The 21,339-nt window shown below is 39.3% G+C and overlaps 2 protein-coding genes across 21 annotated transcripts in view; both read left to right on the forward strand.

The window, feature by feature from the left end:
• Positions 1–3,214, forward strand: part of AFDN (afadin, adherens junction formation factor) — a 118,817-nt gene extending 115,603 nt beyond the window's left edge. For 18 of the 19 annotated variants that reach the window (XM_085055362.1, XM_085055361.1, XM_085055360.1 and 15 more), the window contains 2 exons: positions 207–285; positions 1,040–3,214. In XM_085055362.1, coding sequence (XP_084911488.1) covers positions 207–285; positions 1,040–1,184 — 224 coding nt within the window. In that variant the 3' untranslated portion in view covers positions 1,185–3,214. Of the gene's footprint in view, positions 1–206; positions 286–1,039 lie in introns of those variants that run through there. The other variant, XR_014850817.1, reaches the window with a different exon arrangement.
• Positions 3,215–7,313: 4,099 nt separating this feature from the next.
• KIF25 (kinesin family member 25) overlaps positions 7,314–21,339 on the forward strand; it is a 40,109-nt gene continuing 26,083 nt past the window's right edge. Inside the window, exons 1-7 of one of the 2 annotated variants that reach the window (XM_085055382.1) lie at positions 7,314–7,498; positions 8,193–8,258; positions 12,288–12,404; positions 14,288–14,426; positions 15,229–15,276; positions 18,724–18,827; positions 20,166–20,254. In XM_085055382.1, coding sequence (XP_084911508.1) covers positions 7,421–7,498; positions 8,193–8,258; positions 12,288–12,404; positions 14,288–14,426; positions 15,229–15,276; positions 18,724–18,827; positions 20,166–20,254 — 641 coding nt within the window. In that variant the 5' untranslated portion in view covers positions 7,314–7,420. The remainder of the gene's footprint in view (positions 7,499–8,192; positions 8,259–12,287; positions 12,405–14,287; positions 14,427–15,228; positions 15,277–18,723; positions 18,828–20,165; positions 20,255–21,339) is intronic. The other variant, XM_085055383.1, reaches the window with a different exon arrangement.

Below are 21,339 nucleotides of genomic sequence, written 5' to 3' on the forward strand. Positions count from 1 at the left end.
AATAAAAAAATTAAGTAGTTTTAAGAGGGTTGGAATTTAGTAGAACTGGGTTTAAATCTTCTAGAGGTCAGATGACCTGTGATTATTTATGATTCTCATTTGAGATTGATTCTTGAAAGAAGCACTGCACCTTTTTGAAGGAATACAATATAAAACCTTTCTGTTGTAACTACAGTCCTTCAACTTATTTCTTTCTTTTGCATAAGGAATAAATTCATACACTGGATCTACAGGAGCAGCTGCTGGGGAAGTTTATCGGGATCCAAGAGACAAAAGATCTAAAAGGTGATATACAGGAGTCCATTTACTTTTATACAGTTGACTTGGCTAGCTGCTGCAATATTTTCTGTTATCATTTTATCTCTGTGGGCTACTCAAGAGTTCTGCAGTTGGCTGTATTATGGGTTACTGTAAAACACAACTAAATTCTCTCCACAAGTCCTTAGATGAACTGAAGCACTTCAGAGGAGCAACAGATTTTGTCACTACAACTAAGTAAACCAAATGACCATTGTAAATTAAAACCTTCAACTGGTTTAGGTGTATTGATAAATCTGAACAGGACTTCTCCAGTGGGATTCTTACCAAACTTGTAATAAGCGTAACTAAGACAAGCTGTATATATATTTCATACAGGCTTTACCATGTAGCATACTGAAAATCTGACAATAAAAGCTTTGTCTTCTAGTGCTTTTTCTTAAAAATGTGCTACCACAGAAAAGCTTGCTAGTTTAACCAGAGCAGTAATGCTGTGCTAATATTGGCAGAGCCTTAGTTTATGCCTACCCTTCATGTTGAAAATTAGCAAGCATTTCTATTTATTTTAACACGTGATAAATGGTCAAGCTATTTATTTGTCTTAACTGGTAGCACAATGTCAGAACTGAAGGTATGTGTGAGGAACAAAACCTTTCAGAACACAGAATGGAGACTCCTTTGCTGCAGTCAAATAAGCTGTCGTTATGTGTCATTAAAAATGACTATATTTAAGGATATTGTAGATGAAAATTATAAAAAATACTTTTTGTTTCCTTTCCAGTCAAGATGCAGATTTACCTGGAGCACCAGAAAACTTGACGTTCAGGGAACGCCAGCGACTTTTTTCACAGGGTCAAGATGTATCCAATAAAGTAAAAGCTTCTAGGAAACTAATGGAACTGGAAAATGAGTTGAACACAAAATAAGTTTAAAGCACCTTATCAGATGTAACGGATGATCTCCAAATTGAGGGAATGAGATGGGGGGCACACTACTAATGAACAGAAAATGAATGTTTTCTGAAAGGAGTGACTTTTGATTCCTCTATATCTAAGACTGTTAATTAAGACTTAGAGATGTTGCAATAGCAAGAAAACTGATTACTTTGCCAGGAGCTTGTGGTTTATACAATGAAAGCACTGTAAAATTTTAAAGATATGAATCACGTGAAGGTAACTCTTTGTTTTTTCCTGTTTTGGGGGTTAATTTCTTTTGCACCAGACAAAGTAGCACTTGTCAAAGATAAGTTCTGTTTCCTGGTGTTTTACAGACACACTTTTGTTTTAGCTGCTGAGCAGAGAGAGTGAGAATAGCTTGAACTGCCTAAACTAAACTGTGCACTAGAAATTAGTATCTTAGGTTGTTTGACAAGAAGCCAATGTCTGCGCCACCTTAAATAAGATTTCGTATGCAAGTTTGACATTCTGTATGGTGTTCATAGAAGGATCAGCATATCAAAACAGATCTTACCATTACTTAGTACTGGCATAACACACATTCTCTAGATAGAATCTTGGAATAAAAATGTTTCTATTCCTATGTATTTGTTGGGTCCAAAGTGGATGCCTAAGATTTTACCTGTAGTTATGGAAAAGTCTATGATGTTGATGCATCCCCACTATATGTGCTTCAGACTTTGAAAAATGTGAAGATAAAAACCTTTGGGTAAGTGTTTCATTAAAAATAATGTAAGCAATAGATAGTAGGCTACACCTAGTGGCCATTCATCAGCTAGGACCAAAATGTTAGTAGTGTGTTAAAGGCAAGGATTCTGGTTACAAGGTGAGCAGAATGGATGTGTATGTTTTCTGAGAAATTCAGATTAGAAGTTATTGGACAATTAGGCATGGAACATTGATAAGTCTTTTATTATCAGTTCAGCAATAGATTTTTTTTTCTATGGAGATACGAATTGACAGAGAAGAAGACTTAAGTGTGAAGCATCAACTACAATACTGCAGTCTGGAAGTGGGAATGTTTGTAAGGTCGTTAACAGAGCTGGTGTGCTGGCGAGGAACCATCCCTGCTCACACTGAGGAAGCAGTGCTAGTGAGCTCTTCTTCAGTCTATCTGGCTTTACTGACATCCTGTTACTGTTGTACTGAAAGCCTTTTTGGCAGTTCAAGCTATTATTTCACACTGTTATAGCCTTATTTAATTTTAAATTGTTAATCTTCTTCCTCCCACTATTCCTTCAGCTATGCTTATGTGGCTGATGATGTTGGGAATAAGGACCTCATCAGAGTCTTTCTCATTGTGTGATGTTAAGACAATATATATTGTGATTCCAAACAAATTTTCTATTTGACAAAGCCCTTTACTGGCTTTAGATGATTTTTTTTTTCCCTGTATCATATTGTTCTCTTATAAATATATATTTAGGGACTTGTGCACACTTCCAAATACAAAGGGGTAGACTTTCACTGCCTTAGGAAAGAAATCACTTTTAATAAGAGTTGTATGATAAATAAATGCAAGTTAATGAAAATTGGAGTGTAAATATTTTTTACGTATTTCAGGTTTCTTATTTGAAAGTGTGCTTTTACCGTTTCACCTGTTAAATATGAAGTAGAAGATTAAACTGGTTCAAAGTGTTAATGAAGGATCTGCATGCTTGCTATGTCTGTTCATCAGGAAAAGCAAGCCTCTCCCAATTTATCTTGAGAACACTAGCAGCCTTACAGTGACAAATTTTTCTTGAGGAAAAAAACATATGCTGTGGCTGAATTACTGTTGCTGCTAGACTCTGAAAAAGGCTTAGCAAAAAAATACCTATAACCTTCAGTTGAGTGGATTTGGCCGCTATTGGGCATTCGGGTCAAGTGTGAATATGTGTAAAAGTGCTTTTCATATTTGTCTGTGCATTATTTGAAAAAACATCAAAACTGCTGTAGTTTCCCATTTCTACTGTATTTCACTTGCAACCTATTTTTAATAAAGTTTGTATTGTATTTAACTTTGCATTAAATGTTTTTGTACTCTTATTTAATTCTGTATTCCTAACAACATTATAAACCAGAGGGGCTCTTAATATAGTTTGCCTTGCCTGTCCTCTTAAAATGTATTTACAAGCAAAGTTGGTGTATCTCATACTAAGTAGATGAAAATCTCAATTTTATATGGAGAATCAACAAAGGAGGCTGACCTTCACTAATCAGAGAGGAGAATTTCTCAGCCTAATGTTGTTTGATACTGTAGTGCTGACTTGAAAGAAGTGATTTTTACAGTTTAACCAGCAACTTGCAAAGTAGTAAATATCGGTGGGGTCAATGATACAGGCTAGTCATACTGTATTTGTATCCTCCTCAAGTGCAAAGTTGTTTTTCTAACAGCAAAGAGGAGCCAGGAACCTGGCATCTTTTGGAAAAGTAAATAGTATATGCAGAGTCTCCACTGGGGTTGCAGTGGTTAATGGGAGTCAGCAGTTTAAGCTCTACTTGGGGAATAGTATTCATCCATATACACTGTTTCTCAACTCCTTTAAGTACTGTCTGTACTACAGTCTTGCTGGTTTTTGAGGAAAAAGCAGGGAAATGAAGATGTTGATAAGTCCATAGTATGCGTCCTGTTCCCAGAATTAATAAGCATTAAGAATTAATATACTTGATCATACAAATTCCTGTTTGTAAGTCAAGCAATGAGCACAAGACTGTTCTTTACTTCCTAGTTCAATTAGGTAGCACAAAACACAGCGATGGTAAAAAATGAGCTTCAGTAATAATAGTCTTAAAACACACGTAGTGGCTGCTGTATGTGATGGTAAGAATTGGCTCTTCCTCCTGTTTTGTCAAATTTACTGCTGTCTCAGGGCCAGTGGCTGGCTGTGTGGCCCAGAAGGCAAAGCCTCACTGGTTAAAAATTTGGAGTCGGCTGACTTCTTTCCCAGCTGTAATGGCAGGTAAACTTAATGTGACCATGGTGCAATACACCTGCCCTGAGAATTTTTTATTGTTACGGACAGGTGCTCAGAACTGATCTACAGTTACTAAAAATGTGGAATGAAATATTTGCAGCTTCACAAAATAATGTTTCAGGAGGTTCAAATTAACCTCCTGCAGGCTGTGTGCAGTACAGCAGTCCCAGGTTACCCTCTGCTGAGTGTGGAGAATGCCATCTCATACAGGCAGTAGAAAAGGTGGAGGCATACAGCAGAACCTCTCCATGTTTGGCAGTAGAGGGATGATTGCCTTCTCTCTTGGTATTTTTCCCAAATGTTTTTCTACCTGTTTTGTTCCTTGTTACTGCATTTTGGAATGCTGTAATGGACAAGTCATCAGAAGTTGCCAAAGCTGGGACCTCTTAGGTCTTGTTGGTTCCACTGCTAGGGTTAAAGTGAAATGTATCAGAAGTATTCAAGACAATGCTTACTTAATAGTATCCTAAGATTTATAATCCACTGACGGATTTTATAATCCACGTATGGTATTTCACTGATGCTAAAATTAATAGAGTTAAACGAGGATTTAGACAATTCCATTGAATTTTTGGCCCTGAAGATCCACAGAAGGATCTGTAATATGGCAGGGCTCTGCATTTACAGGGGGAATATGGGATTAAGTTGGTAAAAGTTTGGAGAAAAAAAATTCTTCAAAGTAGAGCATCAGTGCAGAAGGGTGTGCTGGATTACAGTCTGGCAGCATTTCCAGAAGATAGCTGGATTTTATATTTTTTTGCCTAGGTCTCACCAACAGGTTATTTCATTCCTTGCCCATTCAGCAACCTCTCCTAAGCTTTGGAAATAGAAGATCCCTAAGGAGATTTGCTGCTATTATGGTGAGTCACCCATCATACTGTGATTTTGTGGTTTTATACTGATGGGACAATTTTCAGTACTATTTGACCTTCAGAGGTGCACAGAGAAATTACTAAAGAAGAGTAGTGGATGCTCAGTTTTAGGTTACTACTTCAAATTAAGTATTGTCTGTTACAGCCTACAGAAACAAGATCCCTAATCTCACTAATAGCGGGTAAAATACAGAGTCGGGGAGAGATTAACCATCACACTTCAGAGGTGGTCCTTCTGAAATCAAGTTGAGTTTTGCTGGAAAATGACATTGTTCTGACTTGAGTGCTGCTGCAGGATAAGCATTATATATAAAATCACAGCTCATTGTCAAGAATTCTGAGTCACACCCCTCAAGCAACTAAATCATTCTCCCCAAAATAGCTGATGTTGATTAAAATCCTGTCTGCCTCACTTAGTGCCAACATCTTGTAACATCCACAGCATTGCAGCACTTGTGAACTCTTTTTTAGCCTGTATCCATTTGTCAGTTCTCATTTTTCCATCAAGCAGAACTAGTTGCAAGGAGGAACTGCTGAGTTACGTTTTTGTGTGCCAAACCCAACTGCAACCAGCCAGATGTGTCTTTTTTTTTTTTTTTTTTTAAACGGAGGCTGGATTGTAGCAAATTGTTGGAGATGCAGGATCACAGAAGATAGTGGATAGACCTGCACAGTAGTGTTTGGTTTGGTCTGTGATAGATGGACTGCATCTGGGTTCCTCTGTAAAGGAGTATTATTCATTATGTGCTAGACATGGAGGGGTTCAGTACTGTGTGTCTTTGGATTTCCTACTGCCCGTAGGAGAGCACATTTGCCATGTTCAGTAGACAGTAACTTGAGACTGCTGTTTTGCAGAACTGGATTCCTCTATAATTATCACGTTGGTTTTGGTTTAAAAAAAAACCAACCAACAACTGTAGGGCAAAAATAGTGCTATTTCCCACTTCCAAGAAGCTGACATGTCTGTATCTGGCATGGTTACGTATTTTATAGCCAAATAATAACTGCTTTCAAGATCATGTAAATCTTTCAGTCCAATACAGTAGAGCACTACGTAACATTGCTAATGTATGTCACATTTTCACCTTGGAAACCTCCATGTGAGCAGCCATAGCCTGGATGATCTCAGGACTCGCACATCAGCTGAATCCACAGGTTTTGTGCTTGTCCCAAGACCAGCCCTAATGCTGGCCGTGTTGCAGTTACTAAACAGCCTGTGGTGCATCATCCAGCCCAGTGTCAAAGCAAGGTCAGCTTCAGCTGCTTGCCCAGGGCTGTGTCTAACGGGTTTGAGTAGCTCCAGGGGTGGAGACTGCATCCTCTCTCTGGGCAGCCTGGGCAGTGTTTGCCTACCCTCACACTATCCTTATACTCCTGCCTCTTGTCCTGGCCACTGGGCGCCACAGAACACAGTCTGTGGTGTTCATACTCTCCATATTCTCTCCATCAAATACCCCGTATTTGTGCACATTGACCGGATTCTCCTCAGCCTTCTCTTCCTCCAGGCTGCACATCCCCCAGCACGCTCCATGTAGCAGATGTTCCTATCTCTTAATCTTCTTTGTGGCCCTTGGAGCCTTAGCCCAAAGCACACATCACCAACTGCTCAGGGGGAAATCCTGTAGCCAATATCGGAGCTCTCGGCTCTGCCCTTCTCCTCCTCCTCCTCCACCCTTGTGCTGGTGTGAGGTTTGTGCCCCTGGGCACAGGAACCCGGCAGCCTTACACTGCCCCTGGGAACTCCAGCCTTTTCTCCTATTCCTGCACTCCCCGCCCTAATCCTTGGCCTTCGTCTCTGAGGTCACCTGTCCCAAGGGAAGCTGTACACGGAGGGACCGCCCAGCCCCTCTGGACAATGGACATGCACCTCTGAGGTCACCTGTCCCAAGGGAAGCTGTAGACGGAGGGATCGCCCAGCCCCTCTGGACAATGGACATGCACCTCTGAGGTCACCTGTCCCAGGGGAAGCTGCACACAGAGGGATCGCCCAGCCCCTCTGGACAATGGACATGCACCTCTGAGGTCACCTGTCCCAGGGGAAGCTGCAGACAGAGGGATCGCCCAGCCCCTCCGGCCAGCACCCTGACCGCGGCTCACCCTGCCTGCTGGCGGCGCTCTCCGTCACAGGCACTACCATGGCCCCTCCGCGTCCCGCTCTCTGCTTGCTGATTGGTTGTCCGCCCTGCCACTCAGGGACGGGGCGGGGCCTGCAGGCGCTGGCCCTGGCTCAGCCAATCGCAGCGCATTGGCTAAGGGGCGGGCCCGTCGCCATGGCAGCCGCGCCACCGCCCCAGACGCGTCCCGGGTTGAATGCCCGCCGGAGCGGCAGCCGCAGCCGGGGCAGTTCTCGCTCCGCCTCGGCTCGGGAGCGGGGAGGATGATGCGGCCGCGGCGCGGGCTCGACCCGGGCTCCGTGTGGGCGCAGCGGCTGCGGCAGCTGGAGCAGCGGTTGCGCGTGAGGGGGCGCGGGGCGGGGCGGGGCGGGGCCTGCGGGCGGCACGTGCTGCGGGGCGCGCCTCGCCGCCGGGCGGGAGGGCCTGCCGGGCGCTCCGGGGTACTGCCGCTTCCCCGGCCGGGATCCCGAATCCGGCCGGCTGTGGGGGCTCGCTGGGCCCCCACGTGCGGGAGGGAGGCTGCGCCAGCTGCGGCTGCGATAGGAGTAGCGAGCAGAGCAGTGAGCGGCTCCGCTTCCCTGCGAGCGCACGAGGCGCCTCTGTGCCCAGGGAGCGTCCGGCCGCGACACCGTGAGCAGCGCTAACAGTGCTGCCGGGCAATGCAGGCTTACCTGCTTGTGTATCAGGAAATAACACAGTGCCTTTCTAAGGACCACGGTTCTGGAAAACGGCAGGACGAGGTGGTTTCGCAAAGCAAAAGCCGTTTAAATTGTGTACCTATGCGTTTCCACACAAGCAAGCAACGTGACAGAAAGAATAGAAATAAAGGAATGTTAAGAGTTTATCCTAATCGTTGCATACTCGTATACAAATATTGCTGTGATTAGGAGATGGGGGACAGGTAGTCCATTGATCTCAGAAGTCTGAAAAGCAGTGGAATATGATAATGAAAGCTGTCATAATGAAACAATGTTAATCAGACTAAGTTTTTTTTCATTTTCATTTTTGTGTATTTGTGTGGGTTTTCCTCCTTAGACCAAAGAAGAACGAATAGTTGTCCTGGAAACTGAAAATGCTGCTCTTCATCTAAAACTTGCAGAGGTGACTGCTGTTTATTTTTTCAAAAAAAGAATTCATGTGGAAATAGAAACAAATGACCCTGAAATCTGCCTTTCTCTTTTCAGGTTTTGCACTCTTTACCAGTTGGGAAAAACAATGAAGGGATTAAGGCTCAGCATTTCTTTCCTTTTCAAAATCATAAATGGTAGCAGTAATGATAGGCTGATTGAGTAACCAGAAGTTGGCTTGGATTTAAATATTTGTTATTGTTTTAAATCTGTAAATCTGAACTGAGGGAATGACTCTGGAAGTGTTAAATACAGAATATTTCTTCTTACAGGGAACATGTTTGTCTAAAAGACAATGATAGATTTTTCAGGAATACTTTTTAGACACAAGATGCTTTGAAAAGAACTGTTCATAGATTGCAGGAAAGACATTTAATTGTGAGTGGACTTACCTGGGATGCCCCGTTGTGTGTGTTCATAGCACTGGTGTTACACTTGTCTAGAAAAGATGAAGTAGTGTTGCACATCTACCTTGTCACAGAGCTTGTCACACAGCAACAACTGGATGCCCTCATTTCTTTACATCCTTCTGCAAAAGCAGAGGTTGTTCCTAGATCCTTACTGAAACAAGGAGCTGAATAATAATATAAAATAATACTGAATTATAAAATAATATATAAATAATATATAAATAATATATAAAATAATACTGAAATAAGGATCCTTACTGAAATAAGGAGCAGCCTATGGTAATGTTCGGGGTCTTCAAAGGTAGGATTCCAGAAATTTAAAGAATTTTGAATATAGATTTAGGCTGGTAGAGTAGAGCCAGTGGTGAGTATTTGTGGCGATGCAAACTGTTGGCCAAGAGTTTCTAGTCTGGGCTGAAACATTAACTGGTCGGGTGACCTCAGGGAAGCCATTTGCCCTCCCTGTGGGATGGTTAACACCCGTGGATAAAAGTGGGCTTAACATTTTTCAACGTCTAACTGGAAACAGGTGGTCCATCTGAAATGAGTTTAGCTTGATATACAGAAGAACACTAATTTATTCTGAGAAAATGTTTTTATTGTCTTTGTTCTGCTTTACAATATTCACTGAAAGCCTTAAGTATTTCAGCTGATTATTTTTTATCCTCCCAAGCACAAGAAGTAAATTATTCTAGCCAGTAAGGTATATCAGATGTACGAAGGAGTTGCCTGTGTGTTAGAGAATGAAGCCTTGTTTTTGAAATAGAGCACTGCTTCATTTTATTGAAAACTGCTGGAAGAAATGGGCACCCACAGACACACAAGGAGTGTGGGCAGTGTTACCACCATCAGTCAAAGAATGCCAAATGAAATCCTTTGCAATAACCTTGCACTGATGTTTTTATTCCGGCAGGTATTTAAATACACTTAAAAAACTTGCCTCTTCTCGGTTAATTTGCCCCAGTAAACCTGAAAATATGAGCTGAACGGATATCTATGAAATAGTTTTACCTTAATTGAAGACTCTCTGTTAAAAACAATACTAACTGAAATTAGTATTATTTGAGGTTGTACAATATTGCACCATATGTCCTAATATTTTACCAGCTGTGCTTGACTGTCTATCCCTCATCCTTCAGATCTGCTGGTGGAGCTGCCTGAGTGATTGATCTGTAACAAGTTCAGTCACAGTGACCAGGGTTAACAGAGGTCTCATTATTAACTTGTAAAAGCTAATTGGATTCGTTTTGGCTGGAGTGAATTGGGAAGCTTTGGAGACAAACTTATGAGGATTGCCATACATTAGGATTTGCAGTGTAAATATTTGTCTATAGGTTGCATCAGTCCAATTAAAATGTTATCTCCTGCTATGGATCTTCCCTTATATCCTTTAGATAATGATGAATTTCAGTGCTTCTGCTGTGTGCTACAGCCTGGTATATTGTTATCCCTAAAGCATACTGGAAGGGTTGTTACTGAACATAGGACTTCCTTTTGTCCTATTGTTTTTTCCTATTTGGAAATCTGTTTATCTACCTGTATGGCACTTGCTTTTATTAGCAGTCTTTGAGGTCCTGATCCTGCAGCCTTCTTTACATAAAGCCAAGTGTGCCAGAATGGATCTGATTGCAAAACTGAGACTTCCCTTTGGAGAATGCTATTGAGTAGCTCAGTTTCACTTATAATAAAGCTGACTGTAAAAATGTTTTAGTTGATTTTTTGCTTCTATGCACAAGAACAGGTTTGCAACTTCCGGCCTATGAACAACTCTGATGAATGTTAAAACTATTTTAGTGGAGAAAACCCCAAAATCAAGGCAACATTTGCAATAAAGATGATAGTGGAAGTGATGAGAGGGTGACTGCAATGACAATAGCATCAACCTTTCTGCTTTTCTCGTTAGTGTTGAGAAATATGGAGGGTCAAGGGGAATCTGTGCAGATGGTGCAGATTAGGTGCTAAAAGGAGGTTTTAACTACCCTAAGCTTACTTAACAACAAGGCTTGAGTACTGCAATTGCTTATACACATATGCTTTTCACGTGTGATTAGAGATACTAATTCTGATGCACTGCTCATGTGCATTTTTGTGAAGCTGTTTGTAAATACTCCATCTGAGTAATGTGAGTCTTGAAAATCCACAGATTTTCAGAGTGTCTAAATACTGTAAAAAGTCAGTCTCAGTTTCGGGGAGCTTAAAGCCTGTAACAATTTTAAAAAATTATCTTCCTGCTATTTCTTGTAAGAACTTTTTATATTAGTGCTAAGGTGGTGCCTTGTTGTACAGAGCTTCCAGATGCATTTGTAAATAGAAGGTTCATGCTTTGTGAAGCTGAAAAAGCCACATGAGAATATTGGTTTTGAAAAGTGAAGTACTTTTTTTTTAACTACAATCTTCCTTTATCTTAAAAGCTCTAGGATGTTATGTTGTTTTTGCTGATATCATCTGCAGTTAAACTGCAAATAAATGTTTGCTTTTTACCTATTGTTGTCAGATGATTGGAATAAAATCAAGCCCATTGTGTGAGTAGATTTAGCTTTTTCATGTCTTTTGTTGTATTCTTGTATGCTTTGCTAATTTAAATAACGGGGAACTGCAGTCACAGAATTTATGGTGTGAACAAAGTAAGAAGTAAGTCTGTGCAAGAGACAAGTGCATTTCAAAAATAAAGGGAGAGGCAATTAGTACGTATTAAGGAATAGAGATAGATGTCAACAGGTGGCCAGGCAGAGTACAGGAAGAAGTTGCAGCTTGTTTTAAGCCGAGGGCTGTCAGAAAATGACAATTTTAATGTAATACAGATTCTTGTATTCTGAAAATTGCAGATTTTCACAAGAAATCTCTGTGGAGATTTCATGATTTTGCATTAATGCCTGTAAATATTTACAGTTGTATTATTTCTGTTTTCCTTTTGATTTCAACATCTCAAAAAATTCCCAAGTTGGCCATAAAATTGCTTTGGTGTGATAGGTAATTTTAGGCTGTTAGAAAGTGTTCTCCACATCCTTAAAAATTGCTTTGGTTGCTCTGATCTCTGAAGACCCAGAGTAGAGCTTTATTGGCACAGCCTGGCACCATTGCAACCTTGCTGATTGTGATGGAGTTGGTGTTATCAGGGGGTACAAAGTTGGGGGCTGTGTGTTACCAGCTACTTCAGGACTTCAGCAGTGAGCACGTGTATGTTTGTCTTTGTTCTGTTTCATGGCCTTCCACAGTGCTTTCTGCATTAAATCTAGTTTCCAGGAGACAATCTAGCTGTCAAACTGGCTTTTTTCCCTTAAGTGAAGGCAAAATTTTAACCCCTTAAATCTACCTCAAGCATAAGTAAGAGGGTTTAGGTACTGTGAAAGCATTCTAGTAATCTGGTGCTCAGGTTTACGACCCTAAGAAAGTAGAATTTTATGATGTTTGCCAATTACCGTGAGGTGATTCTTCACATGATTCAGAAAAAGATAAAAACAAAGAAATTGTGTATTGGCAATATCCTGTGGAATCAGATAGCTGAATTACAAGTATTTACAGAGAAAAGGGGGACAGAATGCAACAGGAAACATGAACATTTTAAGTGATTTTTTGTGATTTTTTTTTAATAGTATCAAGGGCTGGCTGGAAGAAGCACTAATGAAGTATTGCAGCTCTATGCTGCTCATGGCCAGCAGCTGAAATTGCAGAGGAGTTCTGTTGTAACCCAGCTGCATGGAGCAATAAAGGTAAAGACATTTAGAAATAACCTAGGCATAATCTATGCTCTAAACATTTACATGCTTATCAAATATAGTAAACCCCAGAAGATGGTGTGATATGAATTTGATCTGTGGCTTTATTGTATTCACAACAGAGCTTGCAGTGAGGTGTAGCAATGATTTCATAGTGGTTTTTCTGTAGTAGGCTGCAAAGTCACCTGAGAGGCTGGTAAAAGTGGATGCTCCTGAGCTCCAGGATCTTTCATATAGGCTGCTATTAATACCTGAGCTAGAAATTTTTGTAATGAAACCTTTGCAATTCCTAATTTGACTGTCATATAGACATCCCCTAAAAATCAGTAATTGTGATATACTTTAACCAGATAGGCAAATCCATTAAAAAAAGCATTTGTGAGCTCCACTGACTACTAAGAGTTCTCTGGGAGATCTCAGGAGATGAGTAGTTTTCTCTATGCTCACTCAGGTTGTTTTAATTTTGCATTAGAGAGACTGAAACTGTTCTCCCAGTGCCAGTACCGCAATACTTGCCTTTGTTGAAGTACTTATGTGTAAAGTTACTCCATAGTGAGTCCCTTTTAGGGACACTACCAAATATCAGCTTTTCTCAGGACATCACTGTATGCCTGCATGAAATGACTTACAGGTATCTCAGGAAAAAATCTGATTCTTAGCAGGCAGAAGGATGCATCTTAACTATAGCATTGTTGGACTAGATGATTGTTGTAGGTCCCTTCCAATGGAACTATTCTGTTTTATTCTGATTACAGTGGTTCTGCTTTGTAAATTTGTTGGTGGTTTTTCACATTTTTGGTTAGCTAGAATGGCAGAACTGCTTGTGATGCAATACCAGTGGACTGAGTAAACTATCAGATATCAGTGAATACTAGGAGGGAGCAAAGCTCTCCAAAGACAAGTCTAGATGAACAGTCATCCTGTACCCATAATAACAAAAAAGTACTTTTTCCCACTTAAATTCTCTGGCTTTCAAGAGTGAAAAATTGAGTGATTTTGTCCCTTTAGTTTAGATTGCCTTTTTGTCATTGAAACTAATTGATTAATTCAAGGTCAGTATCACAATTGGAAAAATAAAATGTCACAGAATATGTAACACTTTGTACCAGACTGACAGTGAAACATCACAGTGCTTCTGTGAGATAAGGTATTGTTAAGTTCACTTTACAGATGCCTTTACATGTCTATTTCAGGACTTGGATGTCAAGAAGTTTACTAATCCTAAAATCAGGTCAATTTGTTTTTATTTATTTGGACTTGTAAGTGAATATAAACTGATCTTACAAACATTTAGAAGTCTCATCATGTATGTTACACTGAGTTACATCCATAATACAGGTACTTTTCTGAACAATAACAGTTTCTGATCTTTTCAAAATACACCTATTCTCACTGGAAGACATAGAATTAGCTTTTTTAGGAAATGACTTAAGAGTGAATCCTAGCAATACCTTCTGATTGCAGTGTGGAAAATGAAACTAGTAAGGGATATATGGATCATGATTTTTTATCTCTAAATCTGGATATGACTTACAAGTGGACAGAACACACACACGCTCACACATGATTATTTTTGGCTGGTGGAATAAGAGAGAGACTTGGTTATTCCTGAAGCTGTGTTACGGTCAAAGTGTGTGTGATAAGATGATAAAGATCCATAAAGTCTTGCTGAAGTTTTTAGAAAATTACATTGGTAAATCTCGTGCAAGGTCCTTCTCTAAACATGCTGAAAGATATACTCCTGAAGGCTTCCTTCCATCAAGTAGGGGGTTCTTTCTGCCTATGATATCTCACCATAATAATTTGGGTTGTTATATTGATTCTTCTTAATTGCTGGTTTTGTGTCTTTATAACATATTTTTCTTCTTACTGAGAAGAGGCTTAAGCAAGACCTGAAGAGCCTCCATTCATTTGCTCTTGAGCTTTCAAAAGACTTTCAACGTCAAAGCAAGGCTTGTCTTTACCAAGTTCTGGCAGCAGTCCAGGGGATACAGCTGCAAAATGAAGCAATGCAAAGTAAGGCTCATTGCACTTACATTTCAAACATGTAACATCAACAATGTAATTGTTAAATGTTACTAACATTAAAAGATTGTGTTTGATTTTTTGAGAAATGTGTCACTGAAATTGTAGCACTTGCTTCTTGTTTGACATTAAATCATGAAGGAATTCTGAAGCATTAGAAGAAGTACAAATAACTCTGCAGAGGTTATGACTGATAACTTGGATTTGTCTTTTGTGTGGATTACAGCTGCTATTAGACTGCTGCTGAGTTGGCTCAGCTGTAACATTTTTAAACTGAAGATCTCAGGCTTGTTATCTTAGCTATTTTAGAAGAGCCAAATAAAGAATGCATTGCTTTATAAAGCTGAAATTTGTCTGCTTTTGACTGTACCAGAAAAAGACTTGGCTGATTTGAGAGGTTTCTGAAAATACTGCCTGAAATAAGGATAGAATTGATTTTTAATATTACTCTGTATTTATTGAAAAAAAAATTACTTCCAAATCACAAACAAGTTGCACTTGCTGGACTGTAGATACTAACAGCACATGGACTGCTGTTTTGGAATTCAGGTGCTTCCTTGTTCATGTGTACTTAGGAAGGAGACCTGGTGCACTGGTGCTCTCTGCCCTCATCACTGAGGACTAAGTGCATTGGTCCTACATGTAGATCCCATGGTATGGATCTCTGCACCTGCTTTCAATATCCTTGATTCTGGTGAAGCTCCTTTCAGGCCTGAGAAGCACCTGACACATGCAGTGCTTAAATTGTATTGAGCTAGTGGCCTGAGGAACTAACAAATATACAAATTTACAGTCAGAGACCTGTGTGCTGCTCTGATAGCCAGATGTTGCCACTTAAAAGGTACATTTTTCTCCTGCTTTTCTTTCCTTGAATTATTTCACTTCAGGACTGATTTGATTCCGTGTGACTCCTCATGTCAATAGCAACAAACAGCACCCTTGGTGATGGATGTTTACAGACCTTAGCCCTGCATGTTATGTATTAAGTTATGACTAAAATTTATTTGATTACTGTATTATCAAATATAGCATCCTTATAGAGAAAAATGATCAAGCAAGGTGTCTTTAAAACAGAAAAAAAAAAACCCGAAGTGGAAAATTAACTTACATAAAAAGTGATTTTTTTCTCTTATGGAAGCAGGGGGCTAAATGAACAGAAAGGAGTTTGGATTTGGCACTTGAGCTGTTGTGGTGTAAATCATTAGTATTCCTTCAGAGGCCTGGAAAAATTCTGTTGACTCTTCTCAATTTGCACTTCCTGGTGCATTGTTCTTTGACATCATAAGCAGGAGAAGCGTCCCTGACTATAACAAAATAGTGTGTTGGTACTTTGGTGGATGACTTTTGGTTTGAATTTGGCTGTTTTTCAGTTCTCTGTTAAATGTTTTAGGTGGAGATTCTATTGTTAAGGTTAAATATGACTATTGGAATTGCCATCCTTAAATTACATATAATCTTTTGTAGACAGAAAGCCCTAAGTATATATTCTGGAGACAGTATATATTACCAGTTTCATCTTAAAATAGAGATGGAAAACAAGGGAGAGAATTATAGAGAAACATTTGAGTAAGTTAATGTCAAGGTTGCAGTTGACATGCAACAAACTACAACACTTTCTTGTAATAACTGAGTAGTCCTTTCCTTAGAAATATTTACTCACAGTCTGAAAACCAGGCTACTGCCACCTTTACCACTGGAATTTAAGAAGCAGCAATTCATGAGAGAAGTGCCCATTATTCTGTTGTTATAGGCCTGTTTCCCTCATGAACAAAGCTGCTATCATTTTTGCTAAAAATATTTGCCACCCAACTGCAGTGATGCTACTGAGACAGATGCAGTAATTCAGCAGATTTTTGGAAGGGTAGGAATTTGTAAAAATTTAAGATTGCCTTTTAGATTGCTTCACCATGCAGATATTCTCAGAAAGAAAAAATGAGACTTTCTGTGCTGCTGCAGCCCAATGACTTAGATATGCTTTGCAATTCTGGGACACTTTCTCTCTGGGGTGGAAAGGAAGGAAAAGGAGCTTATTTCTCATTTTGTCCATATGCTAGCACCTATGGCTTTGCTCCTATTGGAGAAAGCTGAGTTCTGCACTGTGCTAGTGACTTGTGTTTGTGGAATGTGAACTACCATAATCTTTTATCCTCAACTCCATGGGTGAGTCCACCAGCTCAGCTGCCGTTTGAAAGTATTTCTGTCTTAGTGTGGAGTAAGAGAGGGACACTGGATCCAGCAACAGAAAAATGGGCATTCCCAGAAAATTTCCATATAGATCAATGAAGTGGGCAAAGGATGGGGAAAAGGGATGTCTATAATGGCTGCAGGCGTGTAGTGAATACTTCTCTTGCATAATGAAGAGTGTGTTATTAGTATTTTGAAAGAGATGGTACCCCATGTCTACCCTTAGGTAAGGATGAATAGCTTCAGCTGATGCCAATCACAAAACTAGGAAAATGTTTAATAAGTTATTATATTTGTATCTGTATAACCCTACTTTAAGAAAAAAATGAAAGTTCAGAAATAATTTATGCGTTAGGAAACTTGGATCTGTGAAGTTTTTTCATGCTGCACATAAAGATTTATAGAAGATGAACATTAAAATTGATGGTTCAGTCTTAGAAATATCAAAATACCATGTGGTACATGCAGCATCTTGACCCATTTTCTAGAGACTGCAGTCCTCCACCTGTTGCTCAAAACCTCGCATGTCAAATTAAGAAAATCCAGGGTTGATTTCTGTTTTCAAAGTTATCTTCATTGTAGAAGTGCTAGTCAGAAAAAAAAAAAAAAGAGTAATTATGGCCTAAATTAACTGAAACTGGATCTATAATGTCCAGTCAGCTTCTCAGAGTCCTCATGAAGACACCACTTTAAATATTGGAAAAAAATCTGTAATTTTTTTTTCTCAAGCTTGGAATAATGGAAAAGTAACCCTCAGCATCTATTGCTTTGGTTTACTGCTTATTTAAGAGACTTAAGGAACTCAAAGTGTACACAATTTTGTGTACACAAATTTGTAAATGAAGATACTTATTATGGAGATTATTTAACTAATCAATGGATTCTAACCTTGTGTTTTAAAAAATATAGTATTATTAGGGATCAGTGACTGTAAGAGGCCCTTTTGACAATTTATGCTAACATATTTGCATGGGATTCTGCAAACCAAAGCATGCTAGTGGTACTTCACATTCAGGATGCAAGAGAAGGATTTTTCATAGTGAAACTCAGGCTTTGATTCCCCAGCTATTAGCATCATGTTTCCCCTGTGTACATGCACTTGTGGAGGAACACTTTGAGCTGGAGGTGAACAGCGTGGGTATTAGAAAAAAAAGATCTGAGAAATCTCTAGTGTAGACAAATGTCCCTTGAAGTTACCTGATTTTTAGTCTGTACCACAGACAATAAATCATATGTGTGACCATGCTGAGATACTAAGTCTGTTCCTTGCTCTGTAAGGTAGTACACACCGAGGCTGGTGGCTATACTGCTAACTCAGCTCTCAGACCTTGGTACTCTACATCTCCAAATTGCTCACTAATTGCTGAGGAGATTGATTTCCCACTGGGGTTTGTAAAAGCTTGCTTTTTACACAAGCTTATAGTCACATCATGTGCCTTCTGGGCTCTGTGTTTGTTTTAGGTCTGCTCAGTGTTAATGTAATTGGGCTGAAATAAAAACCATTTGTGAAGTTAGAAGGCTTTTATAATGAGCCATATCGCTCTTCTTAGTTTTGTGAGACTCCCTAGGGTTCAAATGATGAGTCTTTCCTATGAAATCCTCATGGAGTGATGGACCTATCTTAAAGGGGAACCTTACAACTGTTGTAAAGGATTAGTAGTACTGTAAGTGAGGCTGAGGATAAATGACAGGTTAACTTCTTGTAAAGTTAGCCCACATGAGTCTAATAACTGCTGATGTGGTCTAAGTCTTGCAAGTGACAGCCCCATCTAGCAGCAGACTGCTTCAAGTTTTAGGTTTCAGGCTTCACCGACAGATAACATCATTCTAACTAAACTAACATATTTGAACTGCCTTTAAATACCTTATATTCTTGAATGCTTTTCAAGACATCACATGTATACTTGTGGTAATTATTTGTAGCTTCACATAGCAAGAACTATGATAGGATTTTTCATAGGTGTCTAGTAAATCAGAAGTTAACCCTCCTAACTGAAATTTGGTAGAAGTTGAGAAGGTTTGTGCTTCTATTTCCTGAGGTGCTACTGGACAATTCCTTTTGTAAAGTCATGGAGTTTATTTCTCTGAAACTGCTTTCTTCTAGTGTTTCAGATAAAAGCTTTTGATCTTGAGCAGTCTCTACAAGAGGTGACAGAGAGATACGAGAAAGAAAAGCAGAAGAGGAAGGCTCTACATAACAGCTTAGTTGTAAGTATGTTTAATGACAGAACATTGGCTTATTTGGTTGAAATTATTCCCATAATTACCTCCCAAATAAAAGTAAAGAATATACTTCACGTGGATATATCACCTCCCACAGCTGTCTGGGGACACATATATCTCTATCTCTCTATATCGTCTCTCTGTCAACATACATATCTATCTGTATATTAACATGTATATCTATCTGTATATCAACATATATATGATGTGTTTATTTGCTGAGGCACATTTGTCTTATTATAAACCCCATCCCTTTCTTTTTACACAAACATCTTCCAAATGCACTCATGTGACATACTGCCCTAAAGAGTATCATCCATTTTGAATAATGGACAAAAGTTGAGTTTCTTCATCCTCTTCCCTAAATTTGCAGCTTCTGAAATTGTTTCAAAATTCTTAAAATTATTAACCTGAAATTGCAAAACAGTCATCTTTTATTTTTCCAAATATGTCTAGCTGTATCCTGCTCAGCCATTAGTGATGGTTCACTAGGGATTAATTTTTTCCTATTTGTACTTTAAATTTGCTCTTCCTGCCATCCCTACGAATGACAAGTTTTGGGTTGCCTGATTCAGGACCTGGTTTTTAGAAACACAAGCTGCCTTCAAACAAAATTTTTTGAAGTTTTTCTGCCTGGGACAATGAACCTCTTCATTGAAAAGTACTTGCCTTCTAAATTTTGTCTTGAGTTGCAGTTTACTGAAAGGATATTTCCCAGAGCAGTGGGGCTTTAATGCCAGTGGTCAGTAGTCCTCACAGGCAAGCTGTGTTCAGTCACACAAAATGAGAAGAACTGATCACCAGCAAAAAGGAAGAGATAAACTGAGGTCTAAAATGGCCTACAGGGAAAAATCAGCTACTGACCTTTAGTCATGAGGGAGCACACAGTGGAGAGGAAAATGTACAATGTTTTATATTCCACATCTTCCTTGGGACTGGTGGAAGAGAAATGGAATGTGTAATGTCTGTTGAGTTACTACAGGTATCTGAAGAAGGTCAGGTAAGGAGGAAGGAGAAGAAAGAAGAGAAGGAAAAAATGGTTCAGAGGGTTTTGGTTTTTTGGGGTTTTTTTTGTCCATATGAACTGGAGAGGGCTATGCAATCCCAGTGCTCTGAAGAGCTCATACTTCCTCAAGTACTTTCTCCTACCTTACTAAGACAAATTATATTGGCTGTACTTTTCTCCCCACAGAGTCTAGGGCTATGATTTGATAAATACCTGCTTTCTTAAACATGTTCATTAATTTGTCTGTTTGACAAATTTCAGTGTATTTAGCCTCTCTGGTAACTTATGTTAAATACAGATTAATATTCTTACGCCAGGAACTGAGAGGAAATATCAGAGTCCACTGCAGGATTCGACCATTGCTACCTTTTGATGATGCTGCTGGAGTTTCCGTATCCCAAGACAGGTAATTTGTTTTGGTTGTGTTAGATCCTACCTGACTCATAATTAAAATACAGAGAAAACAATAGTTACATTTATATGAGAACAACTGTGCCCTTGGTTTTGTGTGTGTGGGGAGACAATGATGGTATCATAAAAACTAATTGCTGTTTTCTTTCTCCTGCTAAATTGGCTCTAGCCAATCTCATCCCCCTGTCTAAAAGCATGTCTACCTCAATACAAAGCCTTAGCTGTTCTGCCAAGCCAGGGTTATCCTTGGCTTGGCAAAAGTAACACAGCTGCAATCAGTTTAGAGTGTATTCACTATGCTATACAAATTCTGGGATGCAGTAATGTAAGAGCTGCCAGAAGTCGTGGGTAGAGAAACACACTCAGTGTTACAATTGTTTTGTCATGCTGTAGAACACATTGGCTGTCAGCATAAACATTGGTAATTCTATTTCAGTCTAGTTTGGCTCTGCATCCCTAATTTATAATACATTTACTGTAACTGATGTGTCAAAACATTCCAAGATCCAAAAGGAAAAGAGGGATTAGATGCAAGTATCTGCTTAACAAGCTGAATTCTCCATAGATGACTAACATGAAAGAAAGTAGGGATTGAAGTGTATACAAAGAAAGAAAGAAGGGGAAAACTAGGTGGGTGGCTAAAAACCAATAATATTATCATTTGCTTTATCAGTAAATAGCTGGTTATTTTACTTTTACTGCCTGGTAATTCTAAAAGAGTACATTCAGTGTTTCAAAGTTTATTAATTTTTGGCAAATCTTACAAAAATTTTTTTTAATTAAAACAACATCAAAAATAACAGAAAAGGTATTTCAAGGAGCCTGAAGCTGAAACTTGCAACAACCTGTGCTTGGTATATCTGGGAAGGAACCCACTCACTTATTTGTTGCAGTATGAAATAGTGCAATCAGGTGCTGACTTGCAGTGTAAAACAGGATGGACTGGGCCAAACAAACAATTGTCAAGGGTAACTTTTCTTAATGTATCGAAAAGTAATTTAAATAAAACTTAGCTGTAAAACTATGGACTGATTCTCCAAAAACTTGCACACATAAATAAATTTACATACCTCATCAATC

The sequence above is a fragment of the Lichenostomus cassidix genome, chromosome 3 (genome assembly GCF_008360975.1).
Source record: "Lichenostomus cassidix isolate B80296 chromosome 3, HeHo_3.0, whole genome shotgun sequence".
NCBI lineage: Eukaryota > Metazoa > Chordata > Aves > Passeriformes > Meliphagidae > Lichenostomus > Lichenostomus cassidix.